General features: G+C 36.0%; 1 protein-coding gene across 1 annotated transcript in view; it reads right to left on the bottom strand.

Moving 5' to 3' along the window:
- The window catches only part of CFTR (CF transmembrane conductance regulator), a 183,372-nt gene that overhangs the window by 110,698 nt on the left and 58,803 nt on the right, over positions 1 to 13,871 (bottom strand). Inside the window, exon 11 of the mRNA XM_055114832.2 lies at positions 7,868 to 8,050. Coding sequence (XP_054970807.1) covers positions 7,868 to 8,050 — 183 coding nt within the window. The remainder of the gene's footprint in view (positions 1 to 7,867; positions 8,051 to 13,871) is intronic.

The raw sequence follows: 13,871 nt of genomic DNA, 5'->3' as shown, positions 1-13,871 counted from the left end.
AGAATAATTAATAAAGATAAAATTATAAATTAATGAGTTACAATACAACAGAACCGTTAAACTAATAAGTAAATCTAAAAGCTAATTCATGGAAAGCTTGTTTGGTTTTAGTAGAAACCTAATCAGGAAGAAAAGTATCAATAAAGGAGTTGCAAAAATACGCTATAAGAAATGAAACAAATAAAACACAGAGAAAACTCATAAGGGACTGCTTGGAAAAAAAATTCAAAACAGGTAACTCCAGTGCTATTTAAACAGAATCAGGGGAAAAGAAGACAAGTTTCCAAATTTTTTTTATTGGGTAACAATAATATTAATGGCTGTGCACAGTGGCTCATGCCTGTAATCCCAACACTTTGGGAGGCCGAGGCAGGCAGATCATGAGGTCAAGAGATCAATACCATCCTGGCCAACATGGTGAAACCCCATCTCTACTAAAAATACAAAAATTAGCTGAGTGTGGTTGTGCGTGCCTGTAGTCCCAGCTACTTGGGAGGGTGAGGCAGGAGAATTGCTTGAGCCCAGGAGGCAGAGGTTGCAGTGAGCCGAGATCGCACCACTGTGCTCCAGCCTGGTGACAGTAAGACTCTGTCTCAAAAATAATAATAATATTAATAACAAAATCTTATAGAGATTACTTGGAAATATAGATTTAATCTTATTTATGAATATAAATACAAAAAAAATTAAATAATATACCATTGACCCTTTATCAACATGAAGGTTAGGGGTGCCAACCCACTGTATAGTCAAAAATCCACATATAATTTTTGACTCCACAAAAACTTAACTACTAATAGCCTATTGTTGAGTGGAAACCTTACAGATAACATAAACAGTCAATTAACACATATTTCATATTTTGTATTTTGCAAAAAGTGCAAGACTTCACACCTGCTGGCATAGCTGCACTGATGGTTTCACATTTTCTTTTCTTTTGTTACAACAGTCTTTATACTGGGTTCATTTATCTCAAAATTGCAGGCAACTGTAGCTGCAGACCTCAATATATGGTAAATACCAAGCAATTCAACTTCTTTTCTTGTACTGTTACAGCTTTTCCGTGCATCACTAGTGGCACTTTGTATGGATTGCTTGATGTTATTCAAGGTTTATGGCATTGCACTAAACATGATGAAAAATATGCGAGAACCACTAGAGATCACTTTTTACTGCAATATGCAATTTACTGGAGAGAGAACTGCTCACATGGAGATGATTAGCATCACGTGGTGTTTTAAATGGCTATCCACAATGCTTGAGCTTACCGTAATAGCAACAGGAAGTGGCTTCCAAATTATTACAGTAGTACCATATGTACTACAATTAGTTTTATGCCATTATGATTTAATACTACATTTTTATGTTTATTTACATTTCTCTTTACTGTGAATGGTGCCAGGTAGGGTAGGTGTTATTGTGTGTTAAGTTTTGTTAAATTTTAACTTTTTATAATAGATTGTGTATATTTTACAGTAGCAAATGATAAAATAGGCTAGTATCTATATATATTTTATGCATTCATGGCATATCTTACTTTTTCTTAATTTTCTCGATATTTCTAGGCTAGACAGTTTGTGAGTTTTTTCAAATTGTCAAAAAACCCCAAAAATTTTCCAATGTATTAATTGAAAAAAAATTCACAAATAAGTGGACCCATGCAGTTCAAGCCTGTATTGTTTAAGGGTCAATTGTATTAGCAAGTGGACTCCAGGAGTATATCAAAAGAATAAGGCATCAATGGTTGTCTGTATTTGGTCTTTTCTTTCCTCTTATTCTTTCTAATTTCATTCTGGTCAAGTTTGACCTTCTCTACTATTGCTTTCATTAAGTCGTGAGTTATCTCCGTATTTCAAAAGACACCGGTTAATTATAACAGTTTCATCTTACTTGATGAATGAGCACTTGACCTAGTTGATAACACCCTTCTGCTTGACATCAGTTGGGTTCCGGGATATCACATTCATTCACTAGCTTTGTCTTCTCAGACTTTTATTTTATTGGGTTTTCTTCACCCACCTCCTTAACTCCTAATACTTAGAATGCCCTTAGGCTAACCCCTACACCCCTTTCTCTTCTTATAAACCCTCTTTCCTTTAGAATCTTATCCAGCCCCATCTTCACACTACCAGCCCCCTCTTCCTTGAAACTAGACTTGTACATCCAACTAACCTCTCTATTTGGATGTCAAATAGGCATTTCAAACTTAATATCCCCAAACCAAACTCCATCCAAAACGTGTTTCTCCCATTATCATTCTAGTAAACGGCACCTTTATCCTTCCAATTACTCAGTCCAGAAAGCTTGGAATCATCTTTGACTCCTCTGTGACTTTTCTCATATGCCATTGTTCAACTTATCCATTAATTCTATTGGATCTTCCTTCAAAGCATGTTCTGAATCTGATCACTTCCTACTATACTACTTCCACCACTACCTGGATCAAGCCACCATCATCACTTGCCTGAATTGGCACAATAGACTCCTAACTCATCTCCTTGCTTCCTCCCTTGTCTCCCTACAGAATAGCCTAAAAACATTAGCCAAAGTGGCCCTGTTACTTCTGTTTAAAACTCTCCAGTGGCCTCTAATCTCACCCAGAGAAATAAGCCTTAGTCTTTACGAGCACTTTATGGTTTACCCCCTACCTCCACCGCCGATTACTTCTCTGACAGTATTCTACCCTCCCTGTCTTACTCTATGCCAGCCTCAGTGACCTCCTTACTGTTCTTCAAACCAGACAGGTATAGTCAGTCCCATCTGAAAGCTTTGCACTTGCTTCACCTGCTACTTGGAAGACTCTTACCAGAGTCTGCATTCCCTAATCCCTCACCTCCTGCAAGTCTTTGTTCAAATGTTACCTTTCAATGTTTAAAGGCCACTTATATTTTTATTTTTGATGAGATATCTATTCAATCCTTTGTACATTTTCCTAATGAGTTGGTGATATTTTTCATTATGATTCTAGGATCACTTTATATAGAGGGAAATTCCTCCTGTGTATAAGTTGAAATGATATTTTACACTACTTATAATAAAAGAAATGCAAGTTAAGAATACATTGACATACTATTTTCCCTATAAGATGAGAAGCTTTTTAAATTAGATGATATCATCTGTTAGTAATGCTGTGGGGAAATCAGCACTCTATTTAGAGTGTATGGCATGAGTACGAATTGGTACAAATTTCAGGGAAGGACATTTGACGACATCTACCAAAATCACAAGTACACAAATGCTTGACCACTTATAGGAAGCCTACTGATACAATTGCAGATGTGCTAAATGATATGTATATAAAGTTATTTGTAGCGTTGTTCTTTGTGTTAACAAAATATTGGAAACAACCCAAATGTCAATCAATAGTGATTCATTATATCATAGAATATCCATCCATATGATAGAATTCTATGCATCTATTTAAATGTGTGTGCATGTGTGTGTGTGTGTGTGTGTGTGTCCTTGTTCAGGCTGCTATAACAAAATACCATGAACTGTGTGGCTTATAAACAACAGGAATTTATTTCTCACAGTTCTGGAGGCTGGGAAGTCCAAGATCAAGGTGCCAGCAGATTTGGGTCTGCTAAGAGACTCCTGATTCCTGGATAGCCAGCTGTCTTCCTGCTGTGTTCTCACATGGCAGAAAGGGGTGAGGGTCTCTCTAAGGGGTGAGGGTCTCTCTAAGGTTTCTTTTATAAAGACACTAATCTCATTTACTAAAGACTTCACCCTCATGGACTAATCACCTCCCAAAGGCCCCACCCTGCAATACCATCACCTTGGGAATTAGGATTTCAACATATGAATGGCAGGGGAGAGACAGAAATATTCAGCAGTCTGAACATATGTGCAAGTCCTCTGTGCTTTGAATATGGAAAGTTGTCCAAGATAGTGGGAAAAGCAAGAAACAAAACTCTGCATATTGTTACATAAAAAGAGAGGTGGGGAACAATAAAAAATATATATTGATTATATATAGAGAGAGAAACATCTCTGGAAAGATACTAAAAAAAATTACCTGGATTGGCTACCTTGGTTGGATGAGGGAATGTAGGAGAATGGAAAATGGACAGATGAGAGACAGTAAAGAAAGGAATAATTTCCAACTTTTTATATATTTTAATTTTCATTTTTAAATTTTAATAAATAATATCACCTGAAATATATTCAGAAGAAAGGAAGGTCATGTAACAGATATCTTTTTGATGTTTGTTTCAGTAAATTTTACAATTCTTATTACATGGGAAAAAATCTGAATTACCTCATTTCTATATAAAATTCCTTTGTACAAAATTAAACCTAGAAGTGATATTTTCACATAGTACAGCTTTATAAACCTAAACGCAATATAGCTCTGATAATCCAGGTTAAAAATATATATATGCATATTGGACCAGACACAGTGGCTCATGCCTATAAACCCAGCACTTTGGGAGGCTGAAGCAGAAAGGTCAATTGAGCCCAGGAGTTCAAGGTTACAGTGAGCTATGATCACACCACTGAAGTTCAGCCTGGGTGACAGAGTAAGACCTAATCTCTAAAAAGAATAAAATTTTAAAAATTAAATAAAATAAATCATGTGTAGTGTCATATATATATGTGTGTGTGTATATATATATATATTCAATGATGTTTTTAACTTCATATCTCTCAAAATTCCAAAATATTGATAAAACTATTTGCAGACATGTATTCTGTATAAAAAGCAAGCAAAAACGTGAGCTAATAGCTTATTCTATACATATGAGTCCCAGTTATTACAAGAATAAGCTAAAACTCAGTACTATAGTGAGGCAATGATCAATAATAGAGACAAGGTGGTGTCAGGAATTGTCAGCAACAGCACTGCTTCAGCTGTGATGCAGACAACAGAAGGACTGAAACTCCCCACACACTGTTGAGATGCCATAAGCCAGCATTCAGTCAAGGGCATCCAGTGATGCAAAATTCTATACTAATATTGCTTCACTAAAATAATTCAAGGAAGTTTCATAAGTGCAAGACATTTAATGTAGACTAGAACAACTACCAACAAAAATCTATTTCCTAAAGATATTCAGTTAAATTTCTATAATATACCTGTCAAGTGCTAGGCACTTGTTGACAGTCCTTGGAATATAAAAATAAAGAAGACATGATCCTTTTGCAGCCTAGATGATTATTAATAGGGGAGAGTGACAAAAGTCAACAACGTTATTACTTTATCAGTAAAGTAACAAAGTAACAGAAAATCTAGAAATATAAAATATACCCAAAATTTCAGAGATAACAACTTGATAAATTTATCCTTCCAGACACACATATATACATACATATGATTTTATGAAAAATGGATCATAATGTACATACATTTTGTAACTTGTACATAACATTTTGTAACTCTTTATTCATTTAAGAGTATATCATATACATCTGTCACAGTCATTCTTTAACAAACCTTTTGTTGGCTGAATAACATGCCATTATAGAACTACACCAAAATTTATCTAATCAAACCCCTATTATTCAACATTTATAGGGCTCCCCCCACCCAATTTTTGGCTCCTGAAAGCAGTGTTATAATGAAGAGCTTTACATAAGATCTCTGCAAACATATTTGGGTAAGTTATAGAAGTAGAAGAACTATTAGGTTATCTTTTAAGCTTCTGATACAAATTACCAAATTGTATTGAGTGGGTAAGATTTAACTTAAAATGTTAATATTTTCAATTATTCAATCTTATATTTTAGCTAGATCTTTTGTCCAAAAAAAACTATAAATTGTTCCATTCCTAATACTACTAAAAGGCAGCCTCCTAGACTGAGTTGGTAAACTCCGTTTCTCAGAAGTGTTTAAATATTCCCAAGGGACCACTGCCTTCCTCTAACTCTGCCTTCCTAGCTGCTTTTCATAAGCTACAACTGCACTGTCAGCCAGTAATTATCTGCTCATCAATTTTTAATAAAACTGCCTGAAATTTAATTGCCAGTAAGTCTTGGAATTTGTAATTCCAAAGCTATTTTTGCACATCTATCATAGAATTGATCTTGAAGACATACGCAGAATTAATTTTAAAAATTCTATGAAACACAATTACTACCTTTTCATAAATAAACATCCTTGTTTAGATCATTGCTAACTTATTTAGTATCAGCCCCTCCTATGGTATAATTTTTAAATAGTGAACACTGCTAGTAATAATATACAAGATATAGAAGAAAAATAATAACATTTTAAGAAAGAAAATGTTTTTGTAAGAAAAAATGCACAATTCCAGCTATTTTGTTTTAAAAGCTGTTTCGTATGTAGGAAAACAACTGGAGAGAGAAACAACCAAATTGTATTATTAGCATTGCGAACACCAATTTTTTTTTTTTTTATTTTTGAGCCTATCACCTAGGCTAGGGTACAGTGGTGCAATCATGGCTCACTGCAGCCTCCACCTCTCAGGCTCAGGTGATCCTCCCACCTCAGCCTCCCAAGTAGCTGGGACTACAGGCACACACCACCACACCCAGCTATTTTCTTTTGTTTGTATTTTTTGTAGAGGTGGGGTTTGCCATGTTGCCCACGCTGGTCTCAAACTCCTGGACTCAAGCAATTCACCTGCCTCTGCCTCCAAAAGTGCTAGGATTACAAGTGTGAGCCACTGCACCCAGCCTGACACCAAATTTATTGAGTGGAAATTTTTTGTGGCATTTTGTTTCCCAATTCTCATATTCAATTCTTCAAAATATGGTTCTCCTCATCTTAGATATTGATAAATAATTGCCTTTCAGGAGTCTTTCTTAATTTCTATTTTCATTAACATTTTTACCTACAGCAGCAGCACTGCTTCCCTCTTACTTACTTCCTTCTTTTCTTCCTTCCTCCTACTTCCTTTCTTCCTCATTTCCTTCTTTCTTCCTTCCTCTCTTTCTTTTTCTGTTTGTCTTAGATTATTCGGTATAATTCTAGAAAGTATTTTGAAAAGCTTCAAGAGACCACTAAACTTTTTCTCACATTTCTACAAAGTACCACAGCTAAAATGACAATCAAATGGGAACAAGGAACCATTTTATAGACTTCTGAAGCAAATACCTATTGCCCTTTAGCCCATTCTAATACTAGAAAGCTCTTTCTCATCTCTAATTTGATTCTTTCATGTCTTTAAATTTATTTCCTCAATAGTTAAAAGAGAGCAAGTGTTTACCATTATCTATACAATGGGTTATATTCTTGAAGATCACTACAAAGTCTTCTCCTGACAATAAAGTTTTGGTCCTTTTGCTGTTTTTTCTTTCTAATCTACTATTTTTTCAGATGTATCTCCAAATATGCCAGGTTAAGTTGTTCTTAGGGTGGGATATGGAGAAGAGGATGACCACTGAATAAATTAACATTCCTATGTATTTCCTCAAAAAACTATCCCACTAAATAATTTTTCCTTATAATATATCATAAGCAAATCTAAATCTATTCTGAAAATTCTAATGTTAACAAAAATGGGGACCTTTTGCTTATGTGGTTACTAAGGCAAAATGTAAGTCATGATTTTCCTGGACCAGCTCTGAAAAAATGTCTGTTCTGGTTAAGAATGGATAAAATGGATGATTTGTTTATTCAATAAAGTTATTGAATGCTCGCCATGTGCAAGATACAGTGTTGAATGTGGTGCAAAATATAAAGATGTGGAAGAAAAAACCACTGAAAATAATATGAGGAAATAAAAAACTAGAGTAAATTATCAGTGGAACAATTTCTATTATACAAGACACTACACCCATACATTCTCCTAATGCTCATGTAAGAATTTCTCCAAAAATACCTTCCAGCACTACAAACTAGAAAAAAAAAGAGACATGAATACCAAATTAAGTTCTTAATAGTGAAGAACAAAAGAACTACCTTGCCTGCTCCAGTGGATCCAGCAACCGCCAACAACTGTCCTCTTTCTATCTTGAAATTAATATCTTTCAGGACAGGAGTACCAAGAAGTGAGAAATTACTGAAGAAGAGGCTGTCATCACCATTAGAAGTTTTTCTATTGTTATTGTTTTGTTTTGCTTTCTCAAATAATTCCCCAAATCCCTGTTAAAAAAAAACACACACACACACATCAAAAATAAAAGATGAGTTTGTCAGATATTTTCAATAGATGCTTGTTTTATGTACAATTAGTTTGAAAAGCACATGGCCCATGATCCATTACACTGTATACATTATTACTTTATAGTACATAATTATATAGCATACGGTTTCTAGAGGACATGATCTAAAACTAAGATATTTGCCCATTATCAAGTTAAAGATTTTTTAATTTCAGTAAAGACTGAATACATACATGAATACATACACATACACACACACACACACACACACACACACACACCCTCTTCTCCTATAAGCGGGGTACATAAACACTATTATTTAATCTTCAGCATTAACATGAGATAGATTTTATAATCCTCCTCTTTCAAAGCTGTAGACTGTGACTCAGCAGTTAAATGACTAAAGTCACACAGCTTTAAAGTCACTACCCAAATCTGAATTCTACTCCATCACACTGGTAGCACCCTCCTCTGAGAAGCTCAAAGCATTTCTTTAAGTAATTATTGTTGAATATAAATATGAAGAGATTGCCAGATAATTCAAATGAATTCATTTCACAAAAGTAGCTACGAAGAAGTAATTCCCTTTTAAAAATTCCTTGCCTCACTATTGCCCCCGTGGGAAGCTTTAGCATAGTGGTCTTCAAATCAAAGTAAACAGTCCTAAAGATTGATCAGGAAGAAGCAGATGCACCTTGTTTTAAGGGACTCTATTAACTCTTTCCTAAAATTAACCTGCCTGAGAACCTATCATTTCTCCTGACCTACTTCCCTCTCATGAGTCCTTCCCTCATTTTATACAGACAGCCTTCTCACTTACCATGCAAGGGAGTATAGTACTAGTCTTATTACGTTGCACTTTCTGGAGTAGGAAAACCTCTGGGACTCAAACAAAGGGACCATGAGAGAATGACTTTTTCTTGAAAGAGGCTCCCATAAAAGCAAAGGCAGAAATACTGAAGGAGGCAGTATTTTATTTCACCCAGATTTCAAACCTAAGGCAATCTACGTGTCCTATCTATTCTTAGAGTCAAATTGCAGAAATAAGTAGGGGAATAAGGCATTTTAATTAACAAATTATTTAATTATTTTAATTTTAATCATTTAATTAATAATAGTTATTACTTATCTGTATTTTAAAGTCAGACTTTTCCTGACAGAAAGCAAGTTATATTTAGCTGATTGACTTGACAATAAGAACCAATTTTATAAATTAATTTCTTTTCCATAAATTGAATGCACTGAAACTGCAGCTTCAGGGTTTTGAAGAAATCCATGTATAGCATACTTAAGCAGTATAAAATACATAAGAAACTACATTATTTGCCACCACTTAAAACTATGTTGAAATATTTATAAGTTAACTTAAAAGTGTGTCAGGGGTACATAGGTTTTCAAAATTCTTTTAAGGCATACATAAACAATCATGCTTGAAGACTACTGCTTTTAGTTTTTTATTATATGGGTAGCTAACAATGAAAGTATTTTAAAATGAGACAAAGGCATTTGTTATTCCCTTATTCATTTATTTATCTAATAAATATTTATTGAGTATAATCTCTGTGTTAGAAACTACTTCAAACATCCTACATGGGAGAATGACAAACGAATTAATATTGCAATGTGCTTGGTGCTACCATTGAAATCACACCACGTCATATGGCAGTACATTCAAGAGAACAACCGACTCACCCTTGACCAAATAAATGACATACATGCTAGGCTATGAAGGATGTAAGTAGGATTTCACAGGACTAAGAAATGGTTATAGGTGTTCCGGGAAGATGGATCTGCATGCACAATGATTTAGGCACAAAGGAACAAAATATATCTCAGGAATGGTGTGAGTGGCTGGATCAGATGTATATGGCAAGGTGACAAAGGCTATTAACCTAAAAGTTGTGAGTATCATGCTTAGAAAGTGGGACTTTTATCCAATAAGCACTTGTACCAGTGGAAGACTGTTGTTACTAATAACTTTCATTTCTGATTACAGAAGACACATTTCAAGAAATTTGGAAAACATAGAAAACCAGAAATAAGAAAAGAGAAATCACCTGTAGTTGTACCACTGAGAACTATGTTTAACATTTCAATGGATATCACTCCACACATTTATATTTATATTTACATTTAATAAATATGTATATTTACATATACTAAAAATCATATATACAGGTCAGCTGCAATGACTCATGCCTGTAATCCCTGCACTTGGGGTGTCCAAGGCAGGAGGATTGTTTGAGAACAGGAGTTCAAGACCAGCCTGGGAAACGTAGTGAGACCCTGTCTCTACAAAAAAATTAAAAATTAGGTAGGTGGCCAGGCGTGGTGGCTCACACCTGTAATCCCAGCACTTTGGGAGGCCGAGGTGAGTGGATCACGAGGTCAGGAGTTCAAGACAAGCCTGGCCAAGATGGTGAAACCCCGTCTCTACTAAAAATACAAAAATTAGCTGGGCACAGTGGCAGGCACCTGTAATCCCAGCTACTCAGGAGGCTGAGGCAGGAGAATCGCTTGAACCCGGGCAGCAGAGGTTCCAGTGAGCCAAGATCGCACCACTGCACTCCAGCCTGGGTGACAGAGTGAGACTCTGTCTCAAAAAATAAAATAAACTAAACTAAAATAAACTAAAATAAAATAAAATAAAATAAAATAAAATAAAATTAGCTAGGCATGGTGGTGTGTGTCTGTAGCCCTAGCTACTCAGTAGGCTAAGGCAGGAGGATCACTTGAGCCCAAGTTCAAGGTTACAGTGAGCTATGATTGTGCCACTGCACTCCAGCCCACGTGATAGAGCAAGACTCTATCTCTTAAAGAAAAAAAAAATCATATATGTGATTTAAAAAAAAAAATAAGTGATGATATGCTGAGTGAGAAAGGGCTTTGGAGTCACAGAAGCCTAGCCTGACATTTTAGCTCTGCCCTAGCTAGTTGTGTAACCATGCTTGAGTTACTTAAACTGTCTAAGCCTCAGCTTCCTAATATGTTAATAGGAATGTTACTTACTCTCAGGTTTGGAGCAAGGGAGGAGTCGTATATAACTCACCAGGGACTTGCCTCTCAGGGATGCTATCAAAGGAGACAGAGAATACACTAAAATGAGTGCGTTTATGAAGCTTGGGAAGTGATGAACAAGAACCTTGAGGTACACGCAGGAAATTTGGAAACATATGTATGAAGTTCAAGGAAGAAACTGAAGCCAGAGATGCGCATTTGAGAGTCATCAGCACGTTGGTTATCACTTGAGCCTGAGAGAGGTCACCCACAGAGAACATAAAAAGCCAGAAGGAGGCTGATATGGTTTGGCTATGTCCTCACCCAAATCTCATCTTGAATTATAGCTCCCATAATTCCCATGTGTTGTGGGAGGGACTCAGTGGGAGATAATTGAATCATGGGGGAGGGTCTTGCCCATCCTATTCTCGTGATAGTGAAGAAGTCTCACAAGACCTGGTGGTTTTGTAAAGGGAAGTTTCCCTGCACAAGTTCTATGCTCTTATCTGCCTCCATGTGAGACATGCCTTTCATCATCCACCATGACTGTGAGGCCTCCCCAGCCACATGGAACTGTGAGTCCCTCAAACCCCTTTCTTCTGTAAATTGCCCATTCTTGGGTATGTCTTTATCAGCAACGTGAAAACAGACTAACACAGAGGCCTAGGTGGGGACCCACTGGCCCATCATCACTTAAGTGGCAAGCACGGCAGACTTAGAAGTCATGGTCTGAGGCCAAAATAATCTGGAAAGAACGGTTCACTGAAGCTAAATTAAATGATAAATTCCACAAGAGTATAACAGTTTTAATAGATTGGTGATAGCAGAATCTATGTTGTAGTGGGGAGAAGTCCACAAAAAGTGAAGAAGTGAGAACAGCCTTGACAGCAAAGGGAAGAAGAGTGATAAGGTTTTGGGCATGAGGCTGCGTGAGCAAAAGTCAGGAAAGAAATTGTTTGACTTGAAAATATTTAAACATGAGAAGGAGTCAGTTGACAAAAGATGTTGAAGCTTCTGGAGGAAGAATAATTGCTGGTCCCCTGTTCTGAGAAGATGAAGCAAAATAGAATAGTTCAGACAAGGGTAAGAAGAAGTATACATCTTTCTCTTAGACACAAAAGAAGAAAAAGATAATTCCAAAGGTGAAGAGAGAAGTTGGAAACATTCAAATATGACGGTGGCCTCTATTTTCTCTATTGTGGGAGACAAGGCTATCTACTGGGGGTGAACAGATCCTGAGAAAAGATGGGAATTTTGTGAATGTGATAAAAATCTGGAATAGCCTTTAGGGAAATGGTAAAGGAAATTAAAGACAAATGAAAGGATTTCCCAAGAAGGATTATAGACCCATATAAGGTTTAAACAATAAATGTATAAAACTTACAGTTGACTAGAGTCAACAGATAGCACTACTGTTACCCAGATAGCACTTCCTTCTCCAAAATTGATAAAGTAAGTGTTCTGTAGGAAAAAGAAAAATCACCAAAAGGAAAAGGGAATTGAGAGTGCAGCTGAGAGAATGAAATTATTGTTCTTCGAATAAGCAGAGGTTAAATCAGGAGGAGTTCAAAAGGAAGAATTAAAGAGACTAGAAATCCTGATGAAATGGAAAGGCAGTAAATGTAGAATTAAAAGACTCAAACAGTTGGAAGATTAGGAAATTCCAAGCTGAGAAAGAGATTTCAGAGTGCAACATTTCCAAAGTGAGGTAAGTCCAGGTGCTAACAAAACTCAGGATATGACTAAGAGAGAAAGCTTCTGAAGAAGTCACTACAAAATATAAGTTCTAAGTACAGTATTGGAAGACTTGTTTATATGGACGTTGAAGTCGCAAACAGGAAGTTTAACAAGCATCACCATCATAAGTAAATGCCATCAAGGGGTGCCCAGAGATTAGGTGACAAAGACTGGAGGAGGAGGATGCCACCAGATGGAAGACAACAGTTTAGTGAAAGGGCTCTAGCCTATGACATTTGGGACTAAAATCCATTTTCAGTCCTTGCCAGTTGTGTGAGCTGAGCCAAGTCCCTAAACTTTTTGAAGCCTCCATTTTATTATTGGTGAAATGAAAATATTAATTTTATTTAGGTCATAGAAATGCTGTGAGAATTAAGTGGGACAAAACATATAAAGTGCTTATCCTAGTGCCTGGCACATAGTAAGGGCTCAAGCATGCTACCTATTTGATTAGATGGAGTGAGACACGAATTGAGGGTTTTTGCACCAGAGTAGGAAAATAATGACCTGAAAGTAGTAGAAAATGTCAAACTGCATATTTTTCCTTCATGCCTACAAAGACACTTGAAATTCCTAAAATCAAAGTAAAATAAATCTGATCCACAAACTTTTCTACAAAACAATTTTGCTAGGCAGATGGGAATTACTCTTACTATATCTTTAAAAAATGAAGTAAAATGAAGCGCTGGTGCTCAAGTTACTTATATCAATGAATCCAAAGTATGACATTAAGAAAGATTTTAGACCTAGGACATTGGTTTTATACCTCCTACCTTTACACAACCCATGTAAGTGAGAAGAAACTAAAACTTCAACAGGTGTGCTCAATAATCAAATATTGCACTTCAGAGACTAAAAATCATTGATAATATTTTTTATGTGGAGCAGTATGATAGAATTTGTAACAGTGGATGAAAATAGGTTTAAAATGGTAGAAAACAATACACTGGTATATCTCTCTCGCATCCTTTTATTGGCTGGTATATGTAAAGCACTTTAGACTGGAACTTGCAATCAGAGAAGCTAATGTTTATTGAGGAACCACTGTGTGCATGGTACTCTGATGA

This window comes from Pan paniscus, chromosome 6, assembly GCF_029289425.2.
Source record: "Pan paniscus chromosome 6, NHGRI_mPanPan1-v2.0_pri, whole genome shotgun sequence".
Lineage (NCBI taxonomy): Eukaryota > Metazoa > Chordata > Mammalia > Primates > Hominidae > Pan > Pan paniscus.
This window is presented reverse-complemented; position numbering and strand designations above follow the sequence as displayed.